Source organism: Pituophis catenifer, unplaced genomic scaffold (assembly GCF_029215685.1).
Source record: "Pituophis catenifer annectens isolate HBS135680 unplaced genomic scaffold, rPitCat1.0.hap2 SCAF_9, whole genome shotgun sequence".
Classification (NCBI taxonomy): Eukaryota; Metazoa; Chordata; class Lepidosauria; order Squamata; family Colubridae; genus Pituophis; species Pituophis catenifer.
This window is the reverse complement of record NW_027256889.1, coordinates 21,598,342-21,612,227: the sequence shown is the minus strand read 5'-3', so window position 1 is coordinate 21,612,227 and position 13,886 is coordinate 21,598,342. Positions and strand designations below refer to the sequence as shown.

The following is a 13,886-nucleotide window of genomic DNA, read 5'->3' as shown; positions in this document are numbered from 1 at the left end:
TAGCCTTTGGGAAAAATAGGGTTCCTTTTGAGAACAGGACCTCATTACCAGTGGTATAAGGCAGGGGTCTCCAACCTTGGCAACTTTAAGACTTGTGGACTTCAACTCCCAGAATTCCTCTGGGTGAAGAATTCTGGGAGTTGAAGTCCCCAAATCTTAAAGTTACCAAGGTTGGAGACCCCTGGTATAAGGGATGGATGAATGCATTTTTTTTTCAGTTGTTCTTTTGTATGGGTGGATTGAAGATGTCAAGTAGTGTTGGTCAAACCTGAAAATGTTTGGCTGCGTTTTGGTGCACATTTCTCCAAGCATTTTTGTTTGCCAAAATTGTGCATCTGCAGTCAAATTGCAAAAAGAAGTTTCCCTAAAAACATGTAATTTTGTACACCCTTTTCAGGAATAGGTGCGTTTCTCATTCTGCATAAGATTTTTTTTACTTCATGTACTTTTTAAAAAAACTAGTAAACAGCATTGCATAGCCTTTAAAAGTGCACAATTCTGTTGTTAACTAACGTTTGGTTCATGCATTGGCTCAAAAATATAAAAACAGCTCACCGTAATGACAAATAGCAACTGAATTACTTTCCACACACATACACATACCACCCTTGGTGCACGGGATCCAGAATTTGGAATTTTCCATTCCGTGAGAAGATTTCAGGAGAGAATTCCTCCCTTATTCAGATCAGGGATTGTGGGAAACCGGGAGATTGAAATGATGGAGAAATGTGTAAATAATTTTCAATGAACTCAACTCAACAGCAGCAGCGTCTGCTACCTGCAACATTCAAATAAGTTTTAAAATGAAGTTGAGGCAAATGTAAAAAGAAATTCTCATGTACTTTGAAAATGACAAAAAAATAAAATAACAGAAGTAGCAAATTTTCAGGAAAAAAGAGGACAGACTTCAGTACAGTATTTGACTACCGTATTTTTCGGAGTATAAGACGCACCGGAGTACAAGACGCACCTTAGTTTTTGGGGAGGAAAATAAGAAAAAAGCTGATTGGCAGGTGGATTGGCCTCCCAGAATACCCCCAATCAGCTGTTCCCAGAGGTGAATTTTAGCAACAGGTTCCTTGGTTGTGAGCTCTGTGCCTTGCTTTTTTTTTTTTTTTTGCTTTTCTTTCTGCCTCTGAAAGACTCCGAAACAGAGTTTCAGAAAAAAAGCCTCTGAAGCTCTGTTTGGGAGCTTTTTTTTCTGAAGCTTCATTTCTGATGCTTTTTTCAGCCCCTGAAACCTCCATTTGAGAAGCTGGGCAGGGCTACATTCAGAGTATATGACGCACCCAGATTTTCACCCTCTATTTTGGGGGGGAAAGGTGCGCCTTATACTCCAAAAAATATGGTATTTCCATGAGGGCCCCAGCCTAGAGGATTCATAAAAGAGCATTCAGTCTTTCATACAGTGGGCTAGGAAATATCCTGAGAGAACTCAAATAGAAGACTTCTACCATCTTGGTCTTCGGCCCTTGAGGCTTGCATTGGTTCTAAATGTCGCAAAGAAAACAGAGAATCCGTTAAATAATCAAGGTGACACATTAGATCCACCTCTACAATGTCCACATTGTAGGCCAGTGATGGCGAACCTTTTCAGCACTGAGTGCCCAAACAGAACGTGCATTCATGTGCATGCACGTCCATGCGCCAGAGCACCGGAAACCTGGAGATCAGCTGGCCAGCGCGCATATGCCTGTTTTTTGGCAGGTTTTTGGGTTGTTTTCAGGCTGTTTTCAGGCCGTTTTCAGGCTGTTTTTAAGGATGTTTTCAAACCGTTTTCTGGTGCTCCAGCACCCGTGAAGACCAGCTGGCGATGGCGCACGTACCCACAGAGAGGGCTCTGCATGCCACCTCTGGCACGTGTGCCATAGGTTTGCCATCACAGTTGTAGTCCATATAATATGAACAAGGAGAGGCAAGTTATCCAGATGTTTGCACGCTTTCTGTGCTCTGTGGCTTGATATCCCAAGGCTGCTATAAAAATTTGTCTTGCATCATGCTAGTAAGAAAGTTCTTGTTCAGACGAGACATCCGTAAGGAAGAAGGAATGTTGCTATAAAGATTTGTGGTGCTTCTCAGGGAGAAGAGGGTTTTTTTTTCACCCCGACTTCTAAGTTGTTGCCAAGTTTAGTGCCAAAGCAACACCTGAGATGGAGATGGAGAATTCCGCTCGGGCAAAAAACCACCCACATTTTTACAGTTCGGAGATAACCTTTTTTTTTAGAAATCAGCCAATTTTTCTGTTCAGATGAGAGGGGAGAGTAGCTGGGAGCAGTGACACTGAAGGGTTGAAAATATTCTTTGATTTCCCCCCTATACCCCAAGTCTTCACACCACTCATCCTAAGTAGGAGAACTGATAACAAGTGTTTGAGGTAGGATTTTTGTGTGGGGTGGGGTGGAGGAAATATCCAATGAGCTGAGAACTGTGGAGTCCTTGGTGCTGACTGAACTTGATGATTTTCTTATAGATGTTTCATTACCAAACTAGGTAATATCATCAATGCTTGAAGAGAGTGGGGTTTGCTTTTATTTTTTATATACTAGTAGTGTATTCAGGTTTTATATACTATTAGTATATAAAAATAAGAGCAAATCCCACTCCCTTCTAGCAGTGATGATGCTACCTAGTTTGGTAATGAAACCTCTGCAAGAAAACCACCAAGCTCAGAGAACATCAAGAGCCCCACAGTTCAACCCTGAGCTACAAATATTCTCTTCTCTTAGGCTGAGAATGATGGGAAGGCCTTCTGAAGGGCAGCTGTAACAAGTCTGGTGCCCTCCACTTGAGATGGTGACCATCACCCCATTAGCCAATCTGCAGAGGTTGTTGAAAAAGCAGTCCATCACTCCCTGGTCATCCAGGCCGAAAAAGGCTCTGTATCTCCAGGCCAGTGTCCTTCGAGTAGTCCTGCAAGTTTTCATCCCCCTTTCTTTTTCTGCTCATGGTTTCCCAAGTCAGCCCCCCCCCCCCCCAGTCACATCCCTAGAACCATAGGAATAGCATTTGGCCAACTTTCTATCACCATCAGAGGAAGCTTTTGTTAATGGGAAAGCAGGGATAGGAAGCCATCCAGCATCTGCTGTGAGTCAAGTGCTATCTGTGGAGGTTTCCAACCAGAGAGCCCCTCCCCATGCACCGTTAAAAGTCTTTCTGGGTGGGGGGGAGGGCTGTGTTTTTTTGTTTTTTTAATTCCATCCACCTCTTGAGTTGGAAGAAGCTCTGTCTCTGTGGGAAATGTCCCAAGGAAAGCACGCAACAGACATTTTTTCAAGCAAGGCACAGGCCCCGTTAAGGGACAAGGACTGGTCGAGCACCTCCTGAAAATGCCATGCCCAGTTGGGGCCATGGCTGGAGTGTCAAGGACTTCCTACCTGAGGAACGCTGGGAAATCACACGGGTAAGCGAGGCGCTCTTCGGCGTTTTTTCAGAGCACAAGTCAGATCTCTCTGTTCCAGAGCAAACAGCCTTCCTCTGCGGGCTCTTTTCCTAAGGAAGACTTCCAAGTGACCTACAAGCACAAGAGCTGAGCCTGCTTGGGTTATTTGGTCTGGTTTTCATCTGTAACATTGTAGAACCAATGATGATGATGATATGATATGATATGATATGATATGATATGATATGATATGATATGATATGATATGATATGATATGATATGACATGATGATGAGATGATGATGACGACAATGATGAAGCTATGATGATGATGATGATGATGATGATGATGATGATGATGATGATATGATATGATAACAATGACGATATGATAATAATGATGAGATGCTGATATGATATGATGATGAGATTATGGTAGTACTGACGATACAACAATAATAATGATGATGAGATGATGATGATTAGATGAGATAATGATGAAGCTATGATGATGATGAGATGATGAGATGATAATAATGACAATATGATAATAATGATATGATATGATGATATGATGATGAGATTATGGTAGTAATGACAATACAACAATAATAATGTTGATGAGATGATGATGATGAGATGAGATAATGATGAGATGATGATAATAATGATATGACAATAACAATGATGATGAGATGATAATATGACAATAATGATGAGATGATGATGATGTTTTAAAAAGTATTTACGATTCACCCTTCAACCCAAAATGTCAATATACAGATTTAGATACAATCAATCACTGGCCCATTTAGAAAGACGCCCATCATGTAGCCAAATCTTCTGCTCAAACTGTGTGCCTCTTTCTTGTTTTCTTTCTGGAGAATTGCTTGCTTGGTACCTCTGCTTTCCTCAACCCGAGTGGCTTTTACATCAGGGGTGACAACTCAACAGTCGTCAGGGAGAACGTTCGGATCCGTTTCTGCAGAAAATCCATTGCAACACTACCCACTGTTTGGTGTTAGGAAACACATTGGAGTGATAACCTTCAAGGACAAAGAAACTCCCCTAACCCACCTGCCCAAAATCAGAGAGGGGGGCCGGAAAGCTATCCCTGCCTTAGTCACCCTCATGACTCAGCTCTTGCCATGTTACGTCACTGCCTTGCTCCTCGTGACACTCGTCAAATATGGTTTATGACCCAGAGCCACCAACAAATTGCCCAATTGATAACAACAAGGTTCCTTTCTAAGCTTGGGCCCCAGATATCCTTGCAACTCCCAACAACTTGGAAGGTGTAAGTTGATGGTATTTGTCCATCCCCACCCCCACCTCCCAAAAAAATCTCTCTATGATGAGATTTTCCTATGTCACAAGAATCGCAAAAAATCACTGTTGAAAACTGCAGTGCTAAACTCGTATATCATGGATTACTTTTGATTAAGGAGGCTGGTATTTGATTCTAATTGACGATAAAATGATCAGCCGCCACTAAATTCAGTGGTATCTTCTTCTGTGTAGACCAGGGGTCCCAAACTCCAGTATGTGGACTGTGGCATCCCAGTAACCAGGCCATGCAAGCAAGTGAACCTTCATCTGTGGGATGCAGGCAGTAGCCAAAACTCCACAGAAAAACCTCTCTCCACAGAACTGGTCCCTGGTGCCCAAAAGGTTGGAAGCTGCTAGTCTAGACATCTACTCTTACCTTATAAAAGAGTATCAGCAGATTTTCTGCAATAAACACAAGCTTTTAATAATGTTTTCCCATAATTATGACGTCGACGTAGGTATTGAATTTGAACAGGTCGACAGGTTTGCTCCAGGCTCTCTCTGTCATTTTCATTTTTTAAATACACACTGAATTTCAACCTTTGATTTTTTTTCCCCTCCCTTAAAAAGAAATCAGGAAAGTCTTTAAAACTACCCTTAAAATAAAATTTCTCCCCCAACCCCATCCCCTCCCAAAACTTTTTCTGGACTACTGTTTTGAACTAATGTTTGAATAAAATTCTGGAGAAAGTTCAATATTGGAGTCGCTTGTCCACCTAGAGATGGATTTTCGATGGAGCCAGCTGCCCCGAGAGGGCAAAACGGTTTGGCAAACAAGCCAGTTGACGGTTATCTCAGCTCTTTAACAAAGACTTCCTCTCCAGATATCTCCAGTTGGGTGAGGAGGTACTAGGAGGTTCTTCCTGGTAGAGGAAGTAGGTTTTTTTGCTGTTAAAATAAACCTCCCTGAATCATCCTCTCCATGGTTTCCACATAGAGCTGCCCAGTGGGATGTGTCCAAATCTTCTCGTCCTCAAGGTCAAACGTGTCCTACTTTGGACAGACTTTAGCACAACCTCACATCTTAGCAACTTGTTCAAACTAGGTACATCTCAGGAACTTTTCCCAGGAAGCAGGTCCGCTCGATTTGAGATCTGCCAGCAGCTAAAGGCACAAAAGGGATCTTGGCCCATTCTATCTCCTCTGCTCTGATGGCCAGAGACCAAGACCTGGTCACCTCTTGTGTTGGGTCTCAGTCCATAGCTTAGTTCTTAGCGATGTGCCTGAAAAGAAGAAGGCCTTCCACTTGTAAGGCAAATAAACCTACTGTACAGTAATTGTGCCATGTGGTTCCATTTTTATTGTAATGACTTTAGCTGTAATAATAATAATAACGATAATAATTCCAATAATGAACATAATTAAAAAAAAAATACACTTTGAATATTACTGACCCAGAGCATTGCTTGGAAGAGCATGGTCAAGTCTGAAGTCTCGCCTCTGGTTTTTTTAAAAAAAATGTGTTCCTCCCTGCAGGGATTGGCCATTGGTTTGGCAAAGGCACCACCCAAAGCTATTTTGATGGTCAAGACAGGTGTGTAAGCTTTGCTCCTTTCAAGATTAGAGCTTCCGAAGGCAGGGATGCGGGCAAATGCTCTCTGTGGATTTGCATTTCCCTATCCGTTGGGATGCAGTGGCTCAGTGGCTAAGACACGGAGCTTGTCAATCAAAAGATCGGCAGTTCAGCGGTTTGAATCCCTAGTGCCACGTAACAGGGTGAGCTCCCGTTCCTTGTCCCAGCTTCTGCCAACCTATTAGTTCAAAACCACTTAAAGAAATGCAAGTAGAAAAATAGGGACCACCTTTGGTGGGAAGGTAACAGCATTCCGTGCGCCTTTGGCGTTTAGTCACGCCGGCCACATGACCACGGAGACGTCTTCGGACAGCGCTGGCTCTTCGGTTTTGAAACGGAGATGAGCACCGCCTCCTAGTCGGGAAAGACTAGCACATATGTGCGAGGGGAACCTTTACCTTTTATCCATTGGAACTTAACATGAAGCATTCCTGCAGCCAACAGTCCACAGTTACAAACCAAGATTTAGTTTAATGGGTGAAATGTTGCCTTTCTACCTCACTATAGCTCCTTGAGTTATGATCGCAATTGGGGCCAGCATTTCCATCGCTAAGCGAAGCAGTTGTTAAGTGAGTTGAGGCCAATCTTGCAACCTTTTTTTACTAAGCAAATCGCTGGAGTTGTTAATCGAATCACGTGGCCATTTATTTATATATTTATTTATTTATAAAGCTTACCGGATGCCCATTTATCTCAGGATAACTTATTAAGTGAGCATCTATGGAGATTCTCAGACATCCGAGCTCATGGCTGTCCAAAAGATGCTTTTTTTTTCAAGAGGCAACTGGACTTTCTGGTTTTTCTTTAGAGATGTTTTGCTTCTCATCCAAGAAGCTTCTTCCGAACTGCCTTCAGACAGTGGTGGGATTCAAATAATTTAACAACCGGTTCTCTGCCCTAATGATTTCTTCCAACAACCAGTTCACCAAACTACTCAGAAAGTTAACAACTGGTTCTCCCGAAGCTGTGCGAACTGGCTGAATCCCACCACTGCCTTCAGAACTGAAGAAGCTTCTTGGATGAGAAGCGAAATGTCTTCAAAGAAAAATCAGAAAGTCCAGTTACCTTGTTCTGACCTAGGCTTCCTGAGTCAGTAAAACACACGAGTAGTCCCAAAAACCTGCTTTATTTTAACAGCTGTGAATTCTGTTCAATCACAAGTGAGTCCCAAATAGTTGTAAAGAGTCCTTCGGGATAAGGCTGATAATCACCCGCCTTTATCTCCCTTGACACGCTGCCAAAGACCTAATTGGCAAAGCCACACGGAGTCCAGAATCAAACAGAGCTTGAGACTTTAAACTGCACAGAATTAACAATGTTGCTTCCTGCAAAGTGCCTTTGCTCCTCTTTTAAGTCTTATGGGAGGGGCCAATCATCTCCAAGTCTTACTCCCGAGTTGTCCCTTTTGTTTTAACTGTTCTTGCCTTCTGGCAGCTCTGCGCAGGCGCGCACTGGGAACAGGCTCCCCCTGTTCCTCTACCTCGCTGAGGTCCGACTCTGGAGGCTCCAGAGGCAGCGCGTACCTCCCAGGTGCCCTTTCTCTGCGTCGAATGCAGAGCCCTCATCAGCCCAGACTCCAGGACTGGCCCATGGTCCTCCCCAGCCTCCTCACTGTCCGACTCTGTTGCCAGCTCCGCAAGCTGCTGGCGGATCACAACATGCCTCTTCAAAAAGCACCTTTGGGTCATTAAGTGAGTCCGGCTTCCCCAGTTGACTTTCCTTGTCAGAAGCCGGCTGGGAAGGTTATAAATGAAGATCACATGACCCCGGGACGTTACAACCATTGTAAATATGTGCTGATTGCCAATTACCAGAATTTTAGATCACAGGATAGTGGAAATGCTGCAAAGGCTGTAAGGTTGCAATTGGTTTTTTTCAGTGCTATCGTCGCTTTGAACAGTTGCTAAACGAATGGTCGTAAGTTGAGGACTACCTGTAGAATAGATGCTTTTTGTCATATTCCCTTCACAGTATTTTGGTGAGCTAGTTCTAATCTGAACTTCTCACAAGGCTCCAGATGCACAGTGTTGTGACCTAGGCCCAAGTAGTTATTACCAGACACAATCAGTCCTAAACAAATGTATTTTATTAGAAGAGCTGAGAATTGCTTCATTCTCAGCTTAGTCCAAATTACTTCCAAAACAAATTTTTCATAAACAGTCCTTCGGCCTTATCACCGACCTTTGTCTTCTTTGGCACCCTGCCAAAGGCTTTTCTTGGCAAAAGTTCAGAAGCAAGAGATGCCAACAAGAAACAAATGTAGCAACGTTGCTTTCCTACAAAGATCCCAAGAGCCGTTGCTGCTCTTTTAAGCCTTCTGGGACGGGCCAATCATCTCCTGGCCTTACTCCTGAGTCGTCCTTTTTGCTTTAGCTGCTCTTGCCTTCTGGCAGCTCTTCGCATGAGTGCACTAGGAACAGGCTCCTCCTGTTCCTCTGCCTCTCTGCTATCTGTCTCTGGAGCTCCGGAGTCTGCACATTGCTCCCAGATGGCCCTGGCCCCATCTCTGCCTCCGACACAGAGCCCTTGTCCGGGCCTTCCCCAGACTCCAGGACTGGCCCATGGTCCTCCCCAGCCTCCTCGCTGTCCAACTCTGCTGCCAGCTCCGCAGGTTGCTGGTGGACCACAACACACAGAACCTTTGCTTCGCTTAAGAATGCACAGCCTTCAAACATGAGGAATCTAATCTACTTCAGTATTTTTTTCTTACAATCTTCTCTCTCATCTGCCCTAACCAAGGCATGAAATACTGTCATGCAGACAAAACAGTCAGCGACAGAACTCTCAATCCAAGCATTTGCTCTCAACTCAAAACTAAGGTCACTGATTATTTCATATAAACCTTCATTTCTCTCTCTCTCTCTCTCTCTCTCTCTCTCTCTCTCTCTCTCTCTCTCTCTCTCTCTCTCTCTCTCTCTCTCTCTCTTAACGTTTCCTTATCGGTATTCTAACTGGGCTTTTGCTTCTTAGATGACAATGTTCAGTTATATTGACCACTGGCATCTCAGACGGATTTTGTCCTATTTGTGACTATTTAGACAAGGGTAGCCAGATGTTATCCAATAGCTTCAAACCTTGGACCAGGAACTGGAAACATGGATTTAAAGAGACAAAACCATACTGCCTCCTGGTGCTCAAGAGTAATTGAAAAAGAAATCCTATAGAATATACATTGTGTGAAAATAGAGCTGTTCCCAATTGCAAGCTGGGGGGGGGGGGCAAATGTTATGCAAATGGGGGCACGACATAATACAACATCTAAGAATCTCCCTCTGTAACAGCTTAAGGGATGGTCTATAAATACCACCTGCTTAGATTCTAAAAGAGAGCAAAACACCTTTTCAATAATTTCCATTCTACAACAATCAAAGAATATGGCTGATCAGCGGCAGAGCTTACAAAATGTACCAGTGATCTACTTCCTGCCCATTCCTGTTCTATTTGTAAAGGGTGGTAATTTGTTTATTTGCTTATTTGTTTATTTGTTTATTGACACCTATCTCAGCAAAGACTGTGGGCAGCTCATAATTTAAGGGGGGGGGGTATTTTACCTTCCATTTGTTCATTCAAATGGAATGCAATCGTAACCAACTGAGCTGTGTACCTAGGAAAATATTTCTTGCTTTTCACTGCAGATCCAGTTGGGGTGGCACAGTGGCTCAGCAGTTGTCAGCAGGAAAGCCCAGGTTTGAGACCCGAGCGCCACGTGATGGGGTGAGCGCACCTGTCCTCACCCTAGCTCCTGCCAACCTAGCAGTTCAAAAGCATGCTTAATGTGAGTAGATAAATAGGTACCACTTCGGTGGGAAGGTAACAGTGTTCCGTGACACCATGCTGGCCGCATGACCGCAGAAATGTCTTTGGAGAAGACTGGCTCAGTGGCCTTGAAAAGGAGATGAGCACCATCCACGGGTGAAATCTAGCAGGTTCTTGACAGGTTCTGGACATTTTGAGAAGTTCAGAGAACCAGCAGCGGAATTTTTGAGTAGTTCGGAGAACCGGTAAATACCACCTTTGGCTGGTCCCAGAGTGGGGTGGGAATGGAGATTTTGCAATATCTTTCCCCTGGAGTGGGGTGGGAATGGAGATTTTGCAATATCCTTCCCCTGGAGTGGGGTGGGAATGGAGATTTTGCAATATCCTTCCCCTGGAATGGGGAGGGAATGGGGATTTTGCAGTATCCTTCCCCTGGAATGGGGTGGGAATGGAAATTTTGCAATATCCTTCCCCTGGAATGGGGAGGGAATGGAGATTTTGCAGTATACTTCCCCTGCCATGCCCACCAAGCCACACCCACCAAGCCACACCACGCCCACCAAGCCACACCCACAGAACTGGTAGTAAAAAAAATTGGATTTCACCACTGGCACCATCCCTTATAGTCTGCAACAATTAGCAGAGTAAAATCCGCAAGACAAAGTAAAACTCCTTTGCCTTTTTCACTGCAGATCCATAAATTCAACTTACAGATAACCTTCTTTGTTAACTTGTTCTCAGCACTGACAACACTTCCCATCAATATCCAGAGAGAACGTTTCTCATCCCAAATGTGTAACTTTTTCATTCTTAAAACGCTTCGTCCAAATGATATATGTCTTCTGGGTTTGCATCCACAAGTCTCACAAATCCCTGGGCTCTGCTTTTTATTATCTTTCTGGAATGTAGCTCTTCGTTTGAACCAGAGAATGAGATTGACCTGAAAACCAATTTGGTCTAATGGTTAATTGAAGGGGAGACAGTGAGTACTAATCTTGCCTTATGCACAGAAGGCAGATGGATGACTTTGGGCTAGTCACTTTTCAGCTATAGGAAGAAGTTACTGGCAAGCTGGTCCAAAAAAGGTTGCCAAGAAAACTTGGTGCGTTAAAGTAGAAGCCTATCAAGAGATGTTTCTGTTGGTAGGCATTTGCCAATTAAAAGCCGTGAGTCCAGAAGGTGCAAAATAAACCTTGAGGTAATTCCATCTGGTTGGATGGATGTGGCCTGCTCCCAATTATAAAGAGGTTAAGGAAGAAGACCTCAGGTTGGGTGGAACTCGGTTTTCTGATGGTGTTGGCAGAGGTGGAGGCAGAGAAGAAGAGACGGGACGGCAGCTGGCGGTCTTTCGCACCATTGTCCATAAATCAGTCCTGAAACGTTTGATGGAGAAGCAATAGATCAGAGGGTCAATGCAACTGTTCAGGCTGAGAAGAGCCACACTCAACATGTGAAGGTTATCCAAGAACGATGGAGGACTACAGGCTAAACCCGACATTTGGTCAGTGACCCAAGGAACCAAGGAGAGGTGATAAGGTGCCACACAGACCACAAACACTAAGAGCATGCCCAGCACCATGGCACGTGCTCTGCGCCGGTGGCCACCTTGACATGTGCCAGCTGCAGTGGACAATGTCCTCATGATAGACAAGTAGGTCCCCAGCACAATTAAGAAAGACAGAGTGAAGATGACCACCATAGCGTAGGCATAGGTCGTCTGGCCTGAGTGCTGTTCAAAGCATTTCAAGCTGGTGGACTCTCCCTGGTGTGTTTGTTGCTTAGTCAATGAAGGAACGGCACAAAGTAGGCACAAAATCCAGGCCATCACACAGCTGATCAGTGCCCCCTGGGGCCGGTTCAGAACCAGTTCTACTTTTGCCACCGTACAGTATCGGTTCAGGCTGATCAAAGTCATGAAGGCCATGGCACTGTAGGTGGACAGATAGTAGATGGCTCCAGCCAAGCGGCAGAAGACTTCTGGCAGACTCCAGTGTCCTTTAGCTAGGTAGTAGGTGATCCAGAAGGGCAGGGTGAGATTGAAGAAGATATCGGCCAAGGTGAGGTTGAGGAGGTAGATGCGGATGGCTTTCCTGACTCGTCCACTCTGAAGGAAAACGAGTAAGGCTGCCACGTTGCCGGGCAATCCCACACATAACACCAGGCAATACGTGGCTGGCACTACGACAAACTGCAGAGGATCGTTGAGCTGACACTGGACATCCGCCAGCCCCACAAAGGTGGAGTTGTTCATCCCAAGACCCCTACAAGACAGGAAGGGAAAGTGTCAAGGTTCCAACTGACGAACCCAAGCAAGCAAGCACTGTCAAGACGTTCCAATCTCTGAATGCAAAATTTTATTGAGTACATCGTATCGGCACAGATTGAAAGCAAAACCAACTCTATTTAATTTCCGTGGTTTTCACACAATTAAAGAACAGAAACTCCCTCCCCCCCCCCCATTAGCGCAGGCCACGTTGTCCAATTAGATGTCCAAGTATTGTTACAGAAACTGTCCAGGTCTTTGCTAAACGTCTGGTTAGAGGACCTTGGTTCCCATGGGACAATTTCTTGTTGCCAGCAGGAACTGGCATTCCAAAAGTGGCTCTCCTCCTCCCCTCCCCCCCCCAAAATTTGGTGGCAAGCTGAAAAGCGGCAATGGCTGCAACAGCAAAATCAGGCTGACAGAAAGAAGATCTGGCCACAATAAAACAACTTAGAGAGAAGACAGAGAAGGTGGGAAAGATGGAGTTCATCAACTCATCAAGATGGAGGTTCTTAGAAGTGGGTGGATAGAGTAGGTTTACTTGTTAAAATCCAAGTTATTTTGGCATTTGGACTAGATGGCCTACAAGGTCCCTTACATCTCAGTTAATCTGTAATCTGTAAATCTGGGTGGTTTATAAAACTTTCCGAAGTTCATAAATTGTCCCTAATTAACTTAACTGAACCCCAAATTAATTTTTGTTCTGAGCTCACTTGCTTTTATCTTCTGTTCTCTTCCACTGGGAGGGGGGATGCAGCACATCAAGTCCAGACAGGCTGGTCAACCTAGAAAACACACAAACACAAAACAGAGAGAGAGTGAGTTCAGATGGACTAGGCCGGGTGTCAGCAACCTGTGGCTCCGGAGCCGCATGTGGCTCATTGGGCCCTCTCCTGTGGCTCCCTGTCGGGTGATCCCACCACTGGCTGGTCCCGCCCCTCACCCTCCCCTCCCAGTCATTTCTCTCCTGGCCTGAGAAAGTAAGGGCGATGGCGGGGGTTGGAGAAGCATCCAGGGCAGAGACAGAGAGATACAGAGAGAGGGGGGGAGGGAGGGAGAGAGCTGACAAAAAGGTTTTGTGGTTCCTGGTGTTTTTTAACAACCAGTTCTCTGCCCTAATGACCAGCTGGGTAGGTGTGGCTAAGGGGTCATGTGACTGGTGGAAGTGAGTGATGTCGAGTTGGCCACGCCCACCCAGGTTTTGTGGCTCCCGGTGTTTTCTTTTCTATAGGAAACGGGTCCAAATGACTGAGTGTTTAAGGTTGCAGACTCCTGGACTAGGCGCTTGGAGGGAGAACAGCAGTGGAGGGTTTCTACCGGTTTGCCCCAGTTTCAGCGAACCAGTAGTGGCAGCAGCGGGAGGCTCCGCCCATCCAACTGGACGTCATCATGGATGCTCTGCACATGTGCAGAAGCGCCACGCGCGAGCGCGCTCCTGGTTCTGGACCAGTAGCGAAGGTAAGAGGAACCCACTATTGGAGAACAGGTTTGGAGATGGGCAGGCAGATGGCTGGAGAGTGGGGTGTAGAAGAGAGAAGGCAATTGACCATCACTTCTGGCTGAATTGAGGAAGAGGATGGACCTCC

The 13,886-nt window shown here is 45.1% G+C and overlaps 1 protein-coding gene across 1 annotated transcript; it reads right to left on the bottom strand.

Annotated features, from left to right (window-relative positions):
- Window positions 1-11,274: 11,274 nt before the first annotated feature.
- Window positions 11,275-13,062, bottom strand: LOC139321295 (platelet-activating factor receptor-like). The gene is given in 3 exon segments (XM_070949967.1): window positions 11,275-12,298; window positions 13,014-13,053; window positions 13,056-13,062. Coding segments are annotated over 3 exon segments (1,071 nt in total).
- Between the last annotated feature and the right edge of the window lie 824 nt (window positions 13,063-13,886).